The sequence below is a fragment of the Hyperoodon ampullatus genome (genome assembly GCF_949752795.1).
Source record: "Hyperoodon ampullatus genome assembly, chromosome: 2".
In the NCBI taxonomy this organism is placed as follows: domain Eukaryota; kingdom Metazoa; phylum Chordata; class Mammalia; order Artiodactyla; family Ziphiidae; genus Hyperoodon; species Hyperoodon ampullatus.
In genome coordinates this window covers 197596964-197616978 of record NC_136915.1, presented here as the reverse complement: position 1 = coordinate 197616978, position 20015 = coordinate 197596964, and the positions used below count along the sequence as shown (strand labels likewise).

At 56.0% G+C, this 20015-nt stretch overlaps 1 protein-coding gene across 8 annotated transcripts in view; it reads right to left on the bottom strand.

Annotated features, from left to right (window-relative positions):
- Positions 1–20015, bottom strand: part of NAV1 (neuron navigator 1) — a gene marked incomplete at its 5' end in the record, with an annotated part of 148322 nt that overhangs the window by 15583 nt on the left and 112724 nt on the right. For 3 of the 8 annotated variants that reach the window (XM_079696769.1, XM_079696774.1, XM_079696772.1), the window contains 12 exons: positions 4023–4134; positions 4323–4406; positions 7008–7085; positions 7193–7216; positions 7913–7965; positions 8956–9126; positions 10717–10865; positions 11467–11508; positions 12394–12837; positions 13316–14009; positions 14750–15047; positions 15494–15632. In XM_079696769.1, the coding sequence (XP_079552895.1) occupies positions 4023–4134; positions 4323–4406; positions 7008–7085; positions 7193–7216; positions 7913–7965; positions 8956–9126; positions 10717–10865; positions 11467–11508; positions 12394–12837; positions 13316–14009; positions 14750–15047; positions 15494–15632 (2288 nt within the window). The remainder of the gene's footprint in view (positions 1–4022; positions 4135–4322; positions 4407–7007; positions 7086–7192; positions 7217–7912; positions 7966–8955; positions 9127–10716; positions 10866–11466; positions 11509–12393; positions 12838–13315; positions 14010–14749; positions 15048–15493; positions 15633–20015) is intronic. The other 5 variants (XM_079696771.1, XM_079696776.1, XM_079696770.1 and 2 more) reach the window with 3 other exon arrangements.

Here is a 20015-nt window from a genome sequence, read left to right as displayed (position 1 = left end):
AAAGAAATGCAAGACGTATACTGAAGGCTGCAAAACACTACTGAAAGAAATTAAAGTATATCTAAATAAATGGAAAGGCATGCCACGGTCATGGAAGACAGCATTGTGAAGACGACAATACTTTCCAAATTCCCATACTGAGCCCATACAATCTCTACACCAAAATCCCAGCCAGATAATTTGCAGAGATTGACAAAGTGACCCTAAGATTCACATGGGAAAACAAAGGGCACAGAGTAGCCAAAACCATCTTGAAAAAGATCAAATTTGGAGGACCCACACTTCTGATTTCAAAACCTACTACAAAGCTATAGTAATCAAGGCAGGGTGGTACCTGCTAAGGATAGACATAAGAATGAATTAATGGCATAAAACTGAGAATCCAGAAATAAACCCATATATTTATGGTTGACTGATTTCCTGCAAGACTGCCAAGATAAGTGAATGGGGAAAATAGTCTTCTCAACAAATGGTGCTGGGACAACAGGACAGCCACTTATAAAAGAATGAAGTTGGACCCCTACCTCACACCATATAGGAAAAGTAACTCAAAATGGACCAAAGATCTAAATGAAACAGCTAAAACTACATAAAACTTTTAGAAGCTAACACAGGAATAAATCTTCATGACCTTGGATCAGGCAACAGTTTTTTAGATACAACACCTAAAGCACACACACACACAGACACACACACGCACACAAATCAAAGAAAAAAACACATCAATTACACTTCATCAAAATGGAAAGCTTTGCTTCTTCAAGGTGAAACGGAGCAGGACCCTGTGGTCCTTGCCACCCCCATGTCCTCACCCTGCCGTCTGTCTGTGGAAAAACTTTAGCCAAAGAATAAGTTTAATGAGAGAAGTGAGAAAATGCAGAAACAAAGGACAACAGTCAAAGGAGACCAAATAATAATAGTTTAGTCCTTAAGCATGGTCAAGGACATTCAGTCCCTCCTCAAGGGCTACAGATAATATTCTGAGCCGTACCCCGTGAGCTGTCTTATAGACGCTGAAACCCTGACCAGGTGGAAGAAGTTAACTACATGATGAGCAGGCTGTAGCCATGAGATAAGCTGCCACAATTCCAAGAACTGCCATCAAGGAAATGGGAATAAACAGACCCTGGAACTGAAGATTAACTGTACGTAAAAGAATCAAGATGACGCTGGTCAGACCACCGATGACCAATTTCAAGATGACCATCAGAGCTGACTGTGCTGTTTCTGCATGGAGCCCCCTCCCTCTGCCTGTAAAAGCTCTCACCCAATGACTGTCAGTGGGGGGAGTCGGCCTTTGGACAGGGGTCCGTCCTCCCCACCGGACTGCCAGCATCCAAAACAAAGTAAACTTTCCTTTCCACCACCTGGCCTCTTTATTGGCTTTTGAGCGGCGAGTAGCCGGACCCCACTTTCGGTTACAAAGGGACAGTATAAGAAAGTAAAGACAACTCACAGAATTAGAGAAAATATTTGCAAATCATATATCTGATAAGGGGCTAGCATTCAGAATATACTAAAAACTCTTAAAACTCAACAGTAAAAAGAAAACCTGACTGAAGAAGAGGCCAAGGATTTAAACAGACATTTCTCCATAAAGAGATACAAATGGCCAATAAGCACGTGAAAAGATGCCCATGATATCCTTAGCCACTGAGGAAATTATAACCCAAATCATAAGGAGATACCACTTCACCTCCACTAGGATGGCTATAACAGAAAAGGACAACAGCAGATGTTGGCAAGGATGTGGAGAAACCGGAGCCCTCACGTTGCGGGGAAGAAGGATGAGGGTGCGGCTGTCTTGACGAAGGTTGGCAGTGACTCAAGACGTTGACAGAGCTACCACAGGACCCCGCAGTTCCACGGCTGGTTACACACTAAGAGAACTGAACACATACGTTCACACAAAAACTTGTGCATGGATGTTCATGGTCGTGTTATTCGTAACAGGCAAAAAGTGAAAATAACCCAGTGTCCACCAACCGATGATGGATAAACAACGTGTGGTCCATCCATACAATGGACTATTATTCAGCCCTAAAAAGGAAGGAAGTCCTGACACATGGTACAACATGGATGGAGCTTGAAAACATTAAACTAAATGAAAGAAGCCAGCCACAAAACACCACATACTGCATGATTCCATTTACATGAAATGTCCAGAATAGGCAAATGCACGGAGACAGAAAACAGATTAGAGGATGCCGGGGCTGAGAGGAGGGAGGAGGAGGGAGTGACGGCTAAGGGGTTCAGGGTTTCTTTGTGGGGTGATCAAAATGTTCTGGATTTAGGGCTTCCCTGGTGGCGCAGTGGTTGAGAGTCTGCCTGCCGATGCGGGGGACACGGGTTCGTGCCCCGGTCCGGGAAGATCCCAATGCCGCGGAGCGGCTGGGCCCGTGAGCCATGGCCGCTGAGCCTGCGCGTCCGGAGCCTGTGCTCCACAACGGGAGAGGCCACAGCAGTGAGAGGCCCACGTACCGCAAAAAAAAAGAAGAAAAAAAAAAAGTTCTGGATTTAGATAGTGGTGATGGTTGTAAATACAACCTTATGAATATTCTAAAACCCACTGAATTGCACGTGTTAAAAAGGTGTGAATTATATCTCAATTTAAAAGAAAAAGAGATTACAGAAGCTACCAGATAGACGTGAACACTAGGGAGAGTGTGCACAGTCAGAAGAAAAAGCTGAGGCTGGAGCCCTGGACAAGGTGTTTTCCTTGTGATGAGAAAACTCTTAGGATTTACTCTCAACTGCTTTCATGCAGCTGTCTGTGTTAATTGTATTAATCACGTGGCACCTTGCATTCTTAGTACTTATTTATCTCCTACCGGAAGGCTGCACCTTGTGACCACCTGCATCCACCCCCAGCCCCCCGCCCAGATCACCCCTCATCCTGACTTTCTCTAGCAAAGCTTGACTGGCTGTTACATCCCAGGCTAACCTGTCACTTGAGCCCCACGGAATCCATGTGATCTCTGTCTCATTTGAAGAGTCGATTCATTCCCCTTGGAGAACCGAAGTGAGGATCAAATGGGGTTATACACATGTCTGCACACGCACATGTTTATGTCAAAGCAGAAAGTGCTAGTGTTTTAGACTACTTGCTAGGGCACTTTTAGGTTCAGGGCAAATTTGAGCAGAAGGTACAGAGATGCCCCACTACCCCCTGCCCCTCTACACGTACGGCCCCCCCCACTATCAACATCCCCACCAGAAGCTACATTTGCTACAATCGATGGACCTGCACTGACACGTCACCATCCCCTGGAGCCCAGAGTTTACACTGGGCTTCGCTCTTGGTGGTACATACTGTGGGTCTGGACAAACGAATAAGGACACATATCCCCCATCACCGTAGGCTACAGAGTGCTGTCACCGCCCTGCAAATCCTCTGCCTGCCCACCGCCATTCCCCGCCCCCAGCCCCGAAAGCCACAACCCCATCACTGTCCCCAGAGTCTCCGTCTCTCCCGGAATGTCACACCGTCGGAATCACACAACACGCAGCCCTTCCTGACTGGCTCTTTCAGTCAGCAGGGTGCCCTTATCACGGTCAGCACCTTCTCCTAGTTTGATAACTCGTTTCTTTATAATGCTGAGTGACATTTCGTGGTCTGGCTATGGCACAGTTTATTCATCCTTTCCCCTACCGCAGGACATCAGGGTTGCTTCCGAGTTTTGCTGGGAATAAAGCTGCTGTAAACATCCATGTTTAGGTTTTTGTGGGGACATAACATTTCAGCTCCTTTGGGCAGATACCAAGGAGCGTGACCGCTGGGCTGTACAGCAGGAGTACCTTGCATTTGTGAGAGGAAAGTGCTACGTTAACGACTGTCTTCGACAGTCACTTGAGGTCAGAGGTGAGGACCCTCTCCTCTCCCTCACCGTCTGGGGTGGTGGGGTTGTGCCCCGCTGCTACCCACTGACCGTCCGAGGGCCCTCCCCTTCTAGAAACCTGAGGTGGAGAGAAATCCTGCAGTAAGCCTCTTTCTAGCCCAGCCCTGTGGCCGGAAGGCCTACCTTTGGGTGTGGCTTCTGAGGCATTGAGGGCCCCCTGAATGACGGCCTGGGCCTCAGAGTTCTTCTTCTTCAGAAAGTCTATGGTTTCCCGTAAGTCCAGTAGCTCAGTGTCCTGAGAGAGAAACGAAGTGGTGTCACGGGTGGGGCTTGGGGACACCTGCTCTGTGCCCGGCCAGGGGCTGGGCTCGGGACTCTCCAGACCCGATGGGGAGGGCCGGGAATCGGGGCAGGTGGAGGACCCAGGGCGGCAGGAGGGAGGGCGCCGGCCTGGCCTGGCCGTCCCCCCACCCGGGCTCTCACCTTCTCCTCGGCTGTCTCTGCCAGGTGCCGCAGACGGCATGTCATGCTCACCAGGCTCTGCTCAAAAGCCGCCACCAGGTTGGCCTGAAACAAACACGTACGGGGGTTCCCCAGGTGCCTGGGTTCGGGGAAGGGAGGGGACGTCTGTGGGAGGTGGCTAAGCTGACTGCGGGTCTCAGAGCGGACCAACCGCGTAGCGGCTCTTACACCTTGCTTCCCTTTCTGGCCCGAAGAACATTCCTGGGGGGCCCAGCTCCTTGAATGATGAAGCGGCACAGACAGCATCAGGGTGGGGCAGGTCTTTGGAGGCGTCTAGAGATGCGACACCTACTGCTTGCAGAGGTGGGACTGTCCCCTGCTTCCAGGGGGGCGTCACCTCAGGGCCCATCGCTTTATCCTGGTGTAACTCCTCCCCCAGGGCCCCATCACTCCCAGAGAACGGGTTTGGGACAGCTTCCCAGCCCCGCGCCCAGGGGGCCTCCATTCTTGGGTTCTGGCTGCTCTTTCCCTGATCCTGGGGCTGGAGCGGTAGCTTGGGCCACCTCGCGGCAATTCCACAGTCTGGCCACTAGGTGTCGGGCCGGCTCCGCGAGGGGCCCCCAAGGACCGGGTGGGGGCAGCAGTGGGGAGGGGCAGGAACTCCAGCTCTGCCAGCAGGAAGGCCTGCGGGGAAGGGGTGCGTGCTGAGGCTGGGACCAGAGAGGGGGACGCTCGCCCCGGGAGAGGAACGGCCGTGGTTGGGGGGGAGTGAACTGTGGCCCTTCGAGGGACGGGCGCACTCCACACAGAGCTCTGGGGGCCGGTAACCCCTGCTTCCCGTCGGCCAGTGGTTCTGCCTCCCTGGGGGTCGACCCTAGTGTTCGCCCCCCCCTGTTCCTGACACAGGCTGGAGGCCTCTCTGGTCCGGGCCGGGCTCCTTGGCAGGTCTGTGCCACGATGGGGTTACCTCCACCTGCTGGACCGGGAGCTCCTGCCTTCCTGGCCTTGGGTCACCTCTTGTTTGGTCCCTACATCCCTGCCCGTCTGTGAGCACATGCCTCCTCGTGACCCCAGCTCCTCGGGGCTTTTCCGTGCCGGCCTCTTCCCGTCTGGGGCTCCCCCTCCTCTGGGGGGGCTGCCGCCCCGCATCCTGTCCCTCTTCTGAGCCTCCCTCACCCCCAGCCCCACGAGGGAGCCTGTATGCCCTCGGGGCTCAACCGGGGGTCTGAAGAAAGGCTGGCATGTGGGAGGGGGAAGGCGTCCAGGCTGTGCCCAGCGTGGGCAGCTGGGGAGTCCCGGTGAACAGGACACAAGGTCTGGAATTGGGGGACCCTGAGAACAGCAGAGAACCTTCCAGAATCCAGGACTCTGACCCTCAGCGAAAGCCTGTCTCCAAAATTCAGGACCGTCGTGTCTGAGCGTTTAGTTTGTCCTCTCAGCCAAAGGGAACTTCCTGTTCTAAGAGAGTCACCTTCTACATTCATTCTCTTGGCTCTGGCCCAGACTGGACAGCACGACACTGACAGGGTGTAAATGAGCCAGACGAGCTCATGCTCTCTGACACCCCTCCCCCGCTGCCGGCTCCCAGACATGAATTTCCTGGGCTCTGCCAGACGTGATGGCCTTGGGTGAGGCGCCAGGGACAGAAGAGACGGGTCTTGTTTCTATTACGATTCTTATGGGTCCCCAGTTGTGGGGAAAAGGCTTGATACGAGCTTCGTGCAAGCCAGTAAGAATACAACGGACCAACTGAGAGTTTGGGAAAGAGAATAAAGAGAACAAAGAGAACCACCAGAGTGGTGAGGACCCCGCTGCCCGAATGTACTGGAAACACGCAAAACCGCGGTGCAGGGTCTTCTACCTGGTTCCAGTGAGATCCAGGCCTGACAGCTGGGCTCCCCAGAGAGGAAGGGAAGAGAAAAAAACCAGCAAGGACTGCGGAAATTGCAGACATGGTTACTTTGTGCAAACACTTGGAAAGCTCCGCAGATCCGGCTCAGCTGTTGTTTACAGCTTTGGGGGAAAATGGCTCTTATGTTCTCTGTTTGCAGCTCGGTCGCTGGGGAGAGGCTTCTGCGGCCTAGTTTGGGGGGCAGCTTCATTTCTCCCCATCTCACAGGGTGGAAAAACCGAGGCCACAAGAAACGCATTCTAAGCGGAAGTACTCTGGGCAGGGTGAGGGTGGCGACAAGAATGCGGGCTCCCCAGCTAAGCTCAGGGGCCCAAGAAGCCAAGGCAGCCGTGGCCGCGGAGCCGGAGCCCGGGCTGGCCTCCTAACAGCGTTGCCGTTCCCAGGTGGGGTCCCACTACCCAGCCGCGTGCCTGCCCGGCGACGGCGTGAACAAAGACACGGGCAAAGGCAGAGGGTTCCCAGGGATCTATGATTCTGATCCGTGACTATTTCTGTCCACGGCCAGTGGCAAGGCTGTTCCCACCTGCACGCAGAACCACTGATATAAACCCTTTTCTCTTTCTCTAGGGGCTTCACAGACCGTCGGACGGGCACTCGTCCACACCTATGAATTAGGGTGGGGGTGCAAATGGCTCCTCAGAGACATCTCGACTCGGAGGAGGAGACCAGTCCCCAGATCCTCCGCTGCCTGGAATCAAAGCCCACGGGACACCTTATGAGACAGTTCTCCTGGGGCTGAACTCATCTAGTTTGGGCCCAGACAGCTGCCCGGCTGTCCCCTCCCCGGCACTCACGTTGGCGGAGAGCTGCGATGTCAAGGTGGCTACTTTCTCCTGGGATGACTCCAGTGCCCTGCGAAGCTTCCGGATTTGCTGTGAAGGAGAGGGAGATGCACTTACGGTGGCAGGAGAGGTGTAAGGCTCGCAAGGAAGTGGGGTGCAGGGGTGTTAGGAGGCCAGGCGAAGGCTGGGGACCCTACCTCAGACTGCATCCTCTCCTCGGCCTGGTGAAGGAGCACAGAAGGGGGGTCGGAGGGAGAGAGAGACAGAGACAGAGACACAGAGAGAGAGAGAGAGAGAGAGAGAGAGAGAGAAAGGCCGTTACTACGGAGGCAAAGGCAGCGCGCAGAACTCAAGGAAGCGAGACGCAGAAGCGCCAAGAGGCTGAAGCCCTGTGGCCGGGCCTGGCTCTTCACCAGGTGGGCTCAGACCCCAGACCACGGTTCCATAAAACAGACCTCTGGAGCAGAGGTCACAGCCACCTCTGCCATTGCCAAGAAGGCTAGGAAATGAAACTGCTGATCTGAGGACTAACCCTGTCGCCACCAACTCGAAGGAGTAAAGCATTAGGGGCAGAACGAACCTGAGGACCAGCTTACGCCTCACGGGCTGACGCGGGCCCAGGGCCCACGAGGAACATGCGGCAGATTCTGCACACAGCGAGGGTTCTGGGGTCCCTGAGCGCGGCCCACCCTCCCAGGCACAGAACGCCTCCAAGACCGGGGGATTCTCCGTATTACAAAGGACGCACAAAAGGCGCCAGGGTCGCTCAGGGATTGGCGGTGAGGCCGGAAGGACCACCGAGGTCTAGAAGCGCCCACTTCGTGCCCTAAGCTCCAGGGGCCCCCACCCCGCCCCGCCCCACCCCCAGGAGGGTCCAGGGCGCAATTTGGTGCTGGGGGGAGAAGCGAGGCTCTTACTGAGGAGTAGGTGGAAGAGGCACTGGAGGCCAAGGACAGCACTGAGCCGTGAACTGCAAGAGAAGCAGAACGCAAAGGGTTAGCATAGCGCTCGGCCGGGGAACCCGGGGAGGGTTCCCGGGAGGAGCGCTAAGGCGGGGGTTTGGGCTCTGATCCTGGAGCAGAGAGGGAGAACAGAACAGAGGACGCGGCTGGCTGCCCCGCCGAGGACTGGAGCTCCGGGCAGAGCTGGCCTGCCCACTCCGGCCCGTGCTCCCCGACAGCCGGGCTGAGGGCCCTGTGCTTGGCCTGCTCCTCCGAGGGCGCAGGGGTCCGGGAGAGAAGATGCTCCCGGGCACGGGTCCCCGCCTCCCCCATCAGGAAAAAGCACTGTCGCTGCTGAGGAAGAGGCAGTTCTCATCAGAGCTGCTCAGAACGAAACGCAATGCTGCCTATGCCTCCTCTTCGCAGTGGGGACCGTTCAGATGAGAAAAGTCTCCAAGTGCAAGACACTCATTCTGATTCTTCATGAACGACAGCCCTACTGAGAGAACCGGAGCGTGTCGGCAAGGAAGGCCCCCGGGATGAGCGTCCTGAAGTCACCAAGTGTCACCCCCAGAAAGCCGGGCTCCAGCTCTGACCACCACGCCCAGAGGGCCGCCCTGAAGCTGGTCTTCGGAACGTTCTTGATGGAGGAATGAGATGCCTAATTCTCGTAAGGCTTTAAGAGCTACCTCTGCGTCCCCGTAAGCGGTCCTGTCCTCTGACGACTGGGGGGATGGGAGGACGGTGGCGGCGTGCTCCGAGGGCGCCGTCTAAATAAGCCTTCCACGCTGCCTCCCCTCCCCCGCCCCCAGGAGAGGCTCCATCCCAAAGCCCCAGGGGTAGACGGTGCCACCCAAGGTCTCTGGCCCCCCAGACCCTTCAAAGGGATGGGAAGGACGAGCTGAAATGGCCCAACTGGATGTTCTGGGAAGCAGACATGTGCACGCTGGCGGCAGTGGTGCGCGAGGGGACCCAGCAGAGCTGGAAGGAGCATGACCCGCGCTGGCACGAAGTCTCACCGTCGTCCGTGGGGTCTCGGAAGGATCCTGACCGGATCATCCCCTTGGGTCTCTCGGCCAGGGACAGGGTGCTCCCCATTTGGGAGCCGCTGTACAGCGCGAAGGCCGCCTCGTGGGTGGGGATGCTGTTGGAGCGGGTGATTCTTGGCGTGGTGGCCGCAGTGGGACTCACTGGAAGGACAGAGGGGGGGACAGGAGAGGGAGGGGAGGGCGGGAGAAGAGGCAGGGGCATCAGCTTTGGGTCCTGGGGGGGGGGCGCCAGGAGCAGAGGCGGATGGAGGGGCGGAGAGGAGGCCGGCGGGCGGCGGGTGTGCAGGCGGCCGTGCCTGGGAGAGCAAGCCCTACGAGGAGGACCCTGCCGCTGAGCCAGGGGCGAAGAGCGTGTTTGAACGCCCTTCCCTCGGGCCTGTCTGCCCCGGAGAGGTCGCTTTCGAAGGTCAGGCTGGGGGCCTGGCAACTTTTCTGAAACCTTCGCATCACTTGGATGTGCTGATGAAAATGGGGTGTCGTGTTTCTCTAACACACAACTGGCTGCCGGGGAGGCCTGAGAGTTCAGAGCAAGACTCAGATCCGAGTGATGAAGAGAACCAGCGAGATACAGGGGTCAGGCTGTGGGGCGCACGGCCGGGCACCACGGAGGGGAGCGGGATGCCCCATAAAGCACGCCGCTCTGGGCGCATTCACCAGAAACACGGCCGGTGCCCAGCATTACCCTGGCTGGAAGGCCAGAGCCGGCGAGTGTGTCCGGGAGGCTGTACAGCCCTGCTGGCCCACAGCCCCGCCCCCCCGGCCCCTGCCTCTCAGCCTGCATGCTTGCGGGGGGGGTGGCGCTCCTTGGACACTCCGTGGACGTCCAGTCTCCAGGAAGACCCGGGAAGAAGACAACCCCACCTCTCTTGGGGCCCTTTGGTGTGTGTGAGGTGATGATCGTGGCTTGGCCCGGCCCCTCATCCCCCTGTGTGGTCTCCATGGAGACGGACAGCAAGCTGGCCCCGCCCTCGTTTTAATGGCTCTCAGGGACCAGATGACCTTCCCTTTAGCATCGCACCCTTCTCTAGCAAGACGACCCCGACTCCTAGTTTTCTCAGATTCCCCAGTCGTCCCACAGGCGGGTCACAGGTCCTCAGGTTTTGCTTACTGCCTTCCTTCGCTCCGCTGAAAGAGGCAGTGGATTTGGAGCCGCAGGAAGGAAGCAACAGGCCGGCCCGGGCACTGTCCTCCAGGGCCCCCGGCACTCGGCCCCCCAGGAAGCAGGGCCGTGAGCCCCAGCCTTCGCCCCTCCCGTCTCTGAAGCACAGTCGCCTCCTCCTCACAAGCTTCCCCTTCTCCTCAGACACCAGGAAGGGAGAGGCCAGCACGGGTCTCCCTCAGCCCTGCCTCCAGGGCTGGACGGGCCTGGCTTTGGGGCAGACCCACCTCTGCACTCGACCGCCCACCCCTGCCTCCCCAGCTGCCCCACACTGTGTCGCGGCGCTGGGTGCGGCGGCTCCCTTCTGGCTGCACCGGGTTTTGCTCTGGGCCTCCCTTACGGCTCTTCCACGCCAACAGGCAGACTCTCTGATGCTGCGAGGACCCCACAGCCTGGGCCCAGGGGCCACGTCTCAGGTCAGGGTCTAGGCGCACTCGGCCGTGCGTCTCATGATGGATGGATGAACTGAGACCCGTGAATAGGCCGCCACGGCGCGAACCAAGTATGAGGTGAAACCCAAGGCCCCGCTGCCCTGCCTGCCCCCCGGCATGGCGGTGACTGCGGACACTGACCTATGGTGGTGAGCTGGCCCTTGGCGCCCAGGGACATGGACAGCGCAGGGGGCGACGGCAGCTCTGGCTGGTCGTCGGACACGGGCGGCCCCCCGATGCTGTGGGAATGTCGCCACTCCTTGGCCTCCTCCTGGGGCTGCAGCTGGTACCTGCGGGCGGCGGGCGGCAGCTCGGTCTGGGCTTCTACCCCCTGAGCTCAGAGGTGGGCTCCAAAAGCAGGACGAGGAGGTGGGAGCCGTTGGGGCTGGGTGTTGGTGGGGGGAGCAGCATCCTCCTGGACCTCAGGAGGGGCGGAAGGGCTGGGGATGTCCCTGCGGGGCTGCCTGAGCTGGGCCGAGATGACGGAGGCCCGGGACAGAGCTCGGCGTTCGAACCTCCCAGCAGCAGGAATCACCGGACTGCAGGACCTACTGCCCACCTGAGTGGCCAGAGGTGGCCCGCTCTCCCTCAGGCTTGGAGGGGGGGTTCTGGCGGGACTGGGGCAGACAGCACAGGCTGGTGCAGGGAAGTGCGTGAGTCCCATGTGCAAGCCTGTCTCTCCTGTCACCAGAGCCCCGGCTACAAGGTGACGCACACACCACAGTGAGCCTGGGTGGGCGCCTGGGAGGAGGTACGGGAACCAGGTACACGTGACCGGCCCAAAGGGGCACCGCATGCATGACTGGAGCCTGGGACAGGGTGAGTTATGGTTTTTCATACAGACCAGGAGCCCCAGGTATAGGAGAGAAAAACACACGTAAGGGGTATTACCTGAGCCCCTTCTTGGGAAGAGTATTCCGATCCCGTTGATTACTGTGGAGGAAAAAAAGAGAAGCATGTGGGGGGGCTTCCCTGGTGGCGCAGTGGTTGGGAGTCCGCCTGCCGATGCAGGGGACGCGGGTTCGTGCCCCGGTCCGGGAAGATCCCACATGCCGCGGAGCGGCTGGGCCCATGAGCCATGGCTGCTGAGCCTGCGCGTCTGGAGCCTGTGCTCCGCAACGGGAGAGGCCACAGCAGTGAGAGGTCCGCGTACCGCGAGAAAAAAAAAAAAAGAGAAGCATGTGGGTCCATCTTAGGAGCTAGAGTTTGGGACCAGAAGTTTGACGGATGCAACACCGGGACCCAGGGCATCCGACTGTGAGTCCCCCGTCTCCATAAACAAAGGGGAGGTCAGCCACAGCCGCCTCTGGGCTCACAATTTGAGAAATTTATCTGAGATGTTTGATGTTTTTCTCTGATTAGCTTCCCACTCCCCCTCCTCCCCTCCCCTCCCCAGCACCGCTTCCCGACAACCAAGGATTGAACCCGGGCCCCGGGCAGTGAAAGCATGGAGTCCTAACCACTGGACCGCCAGGGAATTCCCTCTCATTAGCTTTTTAAAGATCATACTATGGTGGATGAAAACCAGGATGTGACATAATAGGGATGACCTGGGGCCAATGATGAGGAAGCAGAAGCCTCGGATGGCAGGTTAAACCAGTCACGAGGGCTTGGGGAAGTCACTGAATGTCTGGGTACTGGTTCCTCACGTAGCAGGTGAGAATCAGCATTTAAACACAGAAACGAAATCCCGTTTCATAAGAGCTGCTGAGAAGCAGAGGTTACTTAACGTGCACACAGTGTTGAAGGTCACAGAGCAGCAGTCAAACACGCCCGGAGGCAGGGGCGGGCTCATCAGGCTCGGCCCCGCCCACCTACCTGTCCAGCTGCCCGGTCCTGGGGCTTCCGCTCCAGGTCAGCTCTTCGGTGTCCTCCTCTGCGGGGGCGGCGGGGGGCGCGGGGGCCGCGGGGACGGGGGCGCTGCTGGGGAAGGCGCCGGGCAGGCTCATGGGCATCTGGAGGGACTCCATGCTCCTGTGCAGGCCTGAGAGCTTGGGGTACATGCGGGTCTCTTTGGGGACAGCGAAACTGCTCATGAGCTCCAGGCCCTGGGAGAAGCTGGCGGAGTTGATGTTGAGGATGGGGGCTGGGCTGGGGCTGAAGCAAGAAGGGAGGGGGCCCCCGGCGGCCGGGCCCGGAGTGTGCACATCTGGGAGCTTCGGCGCGTGGGCGTCAGCGGACGCAGGCAGATCCAGGCTGTTGGAGTTGACCTTGTCCAGATTGGCTAGGGAGGGTGGCTTGACAAAGCTCTTAGCCGTGGCCCTGAGAGAAGTGACGATAAAACAGGACATTTAGGATCACGGAGTTAGAGAAACAACAGGCAGGTGGGATCTCAGCCAAATCCTGGTCCTGTTTCCTCGCTTTCGGGCTCTTTGCAAAGCACGGGGGGCTTCTCTCAATGCCATTGGGAAATACGAGGGAGGAAATCTGACCTGGGTACCATCAAGTCTTAACGAGGGGGCAGCACATGCATAAGGGAGACAAGGGTGGGTTTACGCACAAATGGATTGTGTGTGTGAGAAAATAAAACAGCAAAACCACCCAGGCAAGAGCTCCAAGAGGCTCACAGCACATCGGGGGTTACTGAGAACAGCTCCGAAAGACGGAAGAGGCGCCCGGCACCCGGGGAACATGGGGGAGGCCCAGGGGCAGCAGGGGACAGGCCACCCCGTCTAAGGAGCGCCAGAACCCTGGGAGGATGCCGGGCGGGCAGACAGGAGGAAGCGCCCAGCCTGGGTACCTGAGGGGGGTTGGCGGCAGCTCTGCCGACTTGGGGGCCGGGGAGTGGCTCGCGTGGCCCTTGGGCGTGCTCTCCGGGGAGCCCACGCTCTTCAGGGACACGCTGTCTGGGTCCAGGGCCACGGCCTTGGCCTTGGCCTTCTCCTTCTCCCGGTCCGTCTGGTTGACAGGGGCTGGGGTGGCCCGCCCGCCGGCCCCCTTGGAGGGCTCCTTCAGCCTGGAGGGCGTCAGGCTGCCCTGCCTGGTGCTGAGGAGACTGGGGTCGATGCTGCTGCTCACGGGCCGGGGGCCAGCCCGCCCACCGGTCACGCTCATGGAGCTGGATTTGGCCGGCCGGGGCAGGCTGCGGTACTGGATGTTGGAACGGGCGCCTGGAGCCAGGAAGCCGGGCTCCGCGCTGTTGGGCACGTCCAGGCTGGTCTTGCGTCCGTTCGCCGGCTTGACGGGGATTCCCGAGGACTTCTGGACCTTGCCGAGTGTGGCCGAGCCCCCGGTCTGCACGACGGTGGCCGTGCCTGTGGCGGGAGGGGGCTTCTTGTAGCCGAAGGACCCCGACGTGGATGGGCGCGCGATGCCCGAGGGAGGCTTCTTGGCATCACCCAGGCGGTCGCGGCCGGCGTCCGAGGAGGAGCGCTGCAGCCCGGCGCTCTTCACCGCCAGCTTGCCCTTGTCGGCGGCCTTGCCCTCGGGTTTGCCTGCGGAGGGCAGACAGGAGTGAGCTGAGGCCACCATCTCCGGCCCTGGGAGGAGGGGCGCCGTGGGCGGGTGAGCGGGAGCCCGCAGGCTGAGGACCCTTCTCGCTAGCAGGGAGGGGACTCTGGGCGGGACTGGCCTCCGACTGATTGTTTTGTTCTTTGTTGTTTTCCGCCCCCAGGGTAGGGTGTCCCATTCTGGTTGAAATGGCGAAGGCGATCACAAAGATGATCAAGAAGGAATGCCGTCTAACACTGGTCCAGGGAGGGAAGGGGAGGGAAGCAAATGGACGGGACTCAGCTGTGTCTGCCGGTGGTTAGGGACTAGAGGGGGCCCGACCGAGGCCGCGGGTCACCACGGAGCCACTCTGGGAGCGGCATGATTCTGACACGGCCAGGACCTCCCTGGGATGGCAAACAAGCCCTCAGGAAGACAAGTGCATCACCCGCATGTCCCAGGAGAGGAGAGGGAACCACTGGACAGTGTGAGGCAGGTCAGGCCAGGCTCCCCCCTCCTCTACATCTGGGCCTAGGCTTTAAGCACGTGGCATTTGTATGCCCACATCTGCACGACGGACACCGTACTGCCCGTCTTCCCTGACTCGGGACGGCCTGGAGACTAGGGTGGACAGCATGTGGAAGCAGCGTGCGGGCTGGCCGTCTCCCAAGGGTTAACGGCTGTGAGGAAGCCAGGGAAGCAGGACTTGGCCCTGGGCCCCCCGGTCCCTTGTCACTCGGCTCACCTGCGACCTTGAGGGCGCTCTGGGCCGTGTGAGTGATGGGGGAGGTGACGGCCACCGGCGGGGTCTTGCCCTTCTTCAGGGACCCGGGGTGCCCCAGGGTGACGGGCTTCTTCAGTTCCCCAACCTTGGATGGGTCGTCGCAGCTCTCGGGCCGCTCCCGCCGCCACTTGGCCGCCCCGGGCTCCATCTTCAGGCTGCCGCTGTCGTACTCCAGCTTTCTGGGGGCCTTTTCCTCCGACTCACTGAACCAGTTCAGCGCGCTCTCTGCCAGCGAGCGCTTCTCGGAGTCCGTGCGCAGCTGGAGACGAGAGAAGGCAGAGTGGACGCTCAGGTGGGGAAGGGGGGACTGGGCCGAGGGAGGGACTTTGGCTGCCGGGTGGCCTGACTCTTCCAGAGCAGACAGTGAACCAGCCTTCCGCCCGCACCTCCAGGCTGCCAGAGGACAGCACACAGATCCCGGGCTCCTCTTCCTCTCCAGGTGGGACAGCACTTACGGGCATCCCTCCGAACTGGCGTGGGCGCTCGATAGAGGCCCGCCTGCCAGGACAGCAGCTCACGCCTTAGGTGACTGCCCGGCAGCTAGGGATTTCTTTCCACCAGCTCAAGAAGGACTTGGCCAAGGGCACGTGGGAGCCAATCCCACGGAGCAGGTGAGTGGACATGCCACCCCGCGCACAGGCACGGCCCGGTCTGCCCCGTGGTTCTCCTGCAGAAGGGGGCCTAGGCATGCGCGCTCCCACGTACCACTATAGTCGAGTTCCTGCGAGAGGCCGTCGGCGTGGAGGGCAGGGAGTTGAGTGAGGAGCTGGCGTTGAAGTCTTCCGAGCTGAGGTTGTCAGAGGCATCGCTGAGCCCGCTGCTGATGGAGCTGCTCTCATCCCAGCTGCAGGACAGGAGAGAAAGGTTAGCAGTCAAGGAGGAAGCCACGGCGAGAAACACAGTTACCAAAATGAGGGCAGAATGGCTGCACTCCAGCATACAGACCGGCCAGCAGGGGAAAAGCTTGGGGGTTAGTCCTGCGTTTGCCAGCAACGCAAAGAGTGATTTAAACTTCCCTGTAATTTGGTGATGTCCTTTCATAAAAGGAGGGGACTACACAGGGAGCTCTACTCAACACTCTGTAATAACCTATGTGGGAAAAGAACAGGAAAAAGAAAAGATATACGTGTTAGACATACAGTGAATCAAGTTGCCTTACAGCTAAAACAAGAACAACATTGTAAATCCACTATACTCCAATAAATATTAAATTTAAATTAAAAGAAGGGACTAGCTTTATCTGGTCAAGGAAGATGTTAAATCTCCTTAACAGAAAGGTGTATTATAGAGACAAGGTAATTCTTGGATCGATCTAATCACACAAACCCATTTCCCGTCCCTATAAAGAGCCTCCATTCTTAGAACTACTATATCTTTATTTCTAGATGTGTTCTCTAGGTATTTCCCCTCCCTTTTCTACATTTTTCCACACCTGATAACCAGGGCCGGAAAAAGACTGATCTTTTCTAGAGCTGCTTAGACCTATCACTTCTCACCGCCCCCCTCTTTATCAGGTTCACCCCATCCTGGGACCGGGTCCCGCTTCTTAAGAGCATGTACTGCTCTTCTGGTAAGTGACCCACTTTAGGTGCCGTGGCCAAGCAGAGGGGCCAAATGTGTGCTGAATGGTTTCATTTCTCTGCCAATTGCTTGGAATATCAGACTTGTGGTACCCGGGAGAGATGTCGTTAAACATCTGTCTGTACGTCTTCATATCGAGAACCCTGGTCCGTATATTCAGAGAGGCTGACACAGCCTCGGTCATTCTCCCACAGTCACTTGGCTATTGATTTTTGTTTGACGAGTTTCACAGTCAGAACGTTTATTCTTAACATCTGAACGAAACGCCTCCTCCTCTACCGTTCATACCAATCTCCTCTTGGACCATCCACGCTTGCTATCACAAGTTTCTTGCTGTTCACACATTATTTTCAAAGCTCAAATTCCATCTCCTACGACCTTTTTTCAAAGGTCCCATTTCCCAAGCCTTTGCCCATTTCTATTTCTTCCTTCTGGACCTATTTCTTCCTTCTGGACCCTAAAAAGTTCTTCAGAAATTCCGTGTTCAGTTTTAGAGCCTCAAACTGAACACGGGACTTTAGTAAGACTTTACTAATTCCGTGGGAATTATCTCTAAACCGTCACATCTCCGTCCACAGTGAGTTTGCTCATCAGCTTCACGTGTGTGCCGAAGAGGCTTAAGATGTTTTCCGTGAATTAGCTGGTATCTGGGAAACTTCTCCCTTTAGATTTATTTTGAGTTTCATATCATGGAACAAAAATCAGACACACAAGTCATCTAAGTGCTTGGCCCAGATTTCAGCTGGCCTCCGTCTGATTTATTTGCTGGGAATAGGAAAGTGGGTGGTTTGGACTTTTGGCTTGTTGCTCTGCAGGGATTAATCCAAATACATTGAGAAAGAGCAAAGAAAGCACGGGGATTAGACCACACTACAGAGCGAGCTGGACTTTATTACTAGGAAATATGGCCATTATTAAATGACAACCCACCTCTTCTCCCCCCCACTTGTGACATATATTAAATCTCACATTTGTCCTGGGCTAAAATAACACCTCCCCTGAACCCCATATTGTAGAGAACACATACTGAGCAGGAAAGATCAATTCTGGTTTTAGGATCCTATCACCCTATCAGCTCTCCTGGGTCAAGATAAGATCTCTGGCAAACAAACAATTTCCAGCGGTCAGATACACAAGAAGCCTGTCCATGCACAGAGATTAATTACGGGTAATCGAGGCCTTGGGGCAGAGAAAACTCCTATGGACAAAGAGGATTTTGCAGTCCACCAACCCCAAAGAATCCCTTCCTTTGCTCTGCATTGACAGAAAGCCCAAAGCTAAGACGGGGGAGGGGTGTTTATCTTCTCAGAGACTCAGTTCCTCCTGGCCACAACGACCTCCTCTCCCAACTCACAGACTTTCTCCTGTAGTAAGAAAGTTCCAGCCTAATTACTGGGCAAGGTTAGCTACAGGATTTGAAGGTTTCCTTCCATTTTTCCACGGACTGGGGGCAGGGCAGGGGCATGGCTCAGGAAGTAATGGGGAGCGGCAGGTGAAGCTCTGCTTGCTCACCTCCTGCTGTGCGTACCGGTCCTCGGGCCCCAGGGGTTGGGGACCCCTGACCTAGAGAAATTCCTTTGCAGGCCCTGAACAAAAGGAAAATTCTGCTGTCATGACTGAAGGATTAAGCATGTCCATTGGAGTGAGCATATTTTCTTTCTTAAAAGAAAAATTAGACAAGTAATACATGCTCTAGTCAAGACTCAAACATTATGTAAAAATATAAAGAGAAAAAGGAAAAACGCCCCTTTCCTGCCCTCCCACTTGGACTTCTAGGGTAACCACGGGTAACGGTTTTTGTGCTTCCTTCAAGAGCACCCCCATGCGGCCCCCTGTCCACAGCTGTCTGCGCTCTGCATCCGGAACCACACCCCACCCTCTGGAGGATCTTAAGCTGGAACCTCAGGCCTCCTCTTTGTTGGTTTACATTCTCGTTTTAGTGAAGTACCTCTTCCAGTAGGCTCCTGGAGAAGGGTGCTTGGGAAGCACACTTGATAAGATCTGACACATTATAAAATGTCATTATGCTATTTCACGTGTGAGATTTTGGCCAGGCATTGAATCCCGAGCTGAAAATAGTATCCTTTCAGAATGCAAAAGCATTGCTCCATTGCCTAGCCTCTACTGTTGCCATTCGGATTCCTTGTCCCTAGAATGTGACCTGTTTCTTTGTTTCCTTTCTGGAAACGTTTAGCATCTTCCCCGGTGTTATGAAGTATCATTAATGATGGGGCTTGGTGTGGGCTGTGTTTACTCATTGAGTTGGATACCTTCCTGGGCCCTTTAAATCTAGACGCTCATGCCCTTCAGCTCCGGGAAATTTTCTCTGATTATTTCTTTGATGGTTTTCTCCTCTCCATTTTTCAGTGCTCTCTTCTAGACTGTCAGTTATTTTAGGTGATCGATTTTGAGGTTGATATTCTGATTTTCTCTTATTTTCCAGCACTACACACACACACACACACACACACACACACATAAACTCTATTTTTTGGGCAGTGGCCTCAATTTTATCTTCCATTGCCTCCATTTCTGCTACCATTTTTCATTTCCAAGGGTACTTCTGAAAACACCATATCGGTCTTTCTCTCAAGGACACAACCTCTTCTTTTAACTCTCAGAGACATTCATTCACTCATCCATTCGGAGGGGCAGGTTTACCATCTCTTTGCCTAGTTTCTAGCTCCAAGTTGCTTTTTTCTGTTTGTATTCGTGAGACTTCTGTGTTACAGACCTTCTCGGATCTCTGACGACCCTTGGCTGTTTCCTCATCTGTAAGACTGGGACCCTCATCATAAGTTCCTTGGAAGCTCTGTGTACACAGGTAGGACTTGTCAGCGATGGCGTCGGTATAGGGAGATGCAATGGGACTGATTCATGTAAGTTTCTTCTCTGGGGCTGCTCAGATGTCCTAGAGATGAATCTCCCACCCTCCTGCCTGGAGGGGATGACCTGTGTTCTGAGAGCTGAGCTGGGGTAGGTCCTGGGGGCCTCAACATTCAATATGCGAAGTTTCACTCAATACTGGCTCAAAATCTAAGCCTTCACTGTACCAGGAGCCCACGAGTGCAGAGACCCCTGTTCTATTCTCTCCAGAGTTTCCGGTCTTCTGTCGACTAGGGGAACGGCTGTAGCCTTCGTAGGAGGAGGGGACCTGAGAGTCTGAGGGTTTCTTACATAAATTTCCAACCAGTCCTCCTGTTTTTAGTTTCATCTCTTCCCCCTCTAAAGGTACCTGATGTCACCAAGTCAGCAAGCTTTTTAAGGGTCCTGGGATACAAACAGAGGTGCTGCACAGTTGTCCCCACTGTTGGCTTAGGACTCACCTTCGAGCTGATAAATCAGTTCACACCTGCCATTCTGATTCCAGCTTCCCCAGATGTGGCTACTGTCTCTCCCTTCTAGTCTTTGTCCCTGTGGTTTATGATTAAAAAAAAAATCCCCCTTTTTGGTCATTTTACTCTTGGGGGTAGTTGTGAAATATATTAAACGAATTTTATCACAGCAGCAAAATTCCCCTAAATGAGCTCGATCTTTTGGATTCGATGTTCTGACGGCTAGACTTTGAGTGGAGCGAGGAGAGGAGATATTGGTGTTGGAATCAGGAAGAGGCAGAAGGGAATTCCCTGGCAGTCCAGTGGTTAGG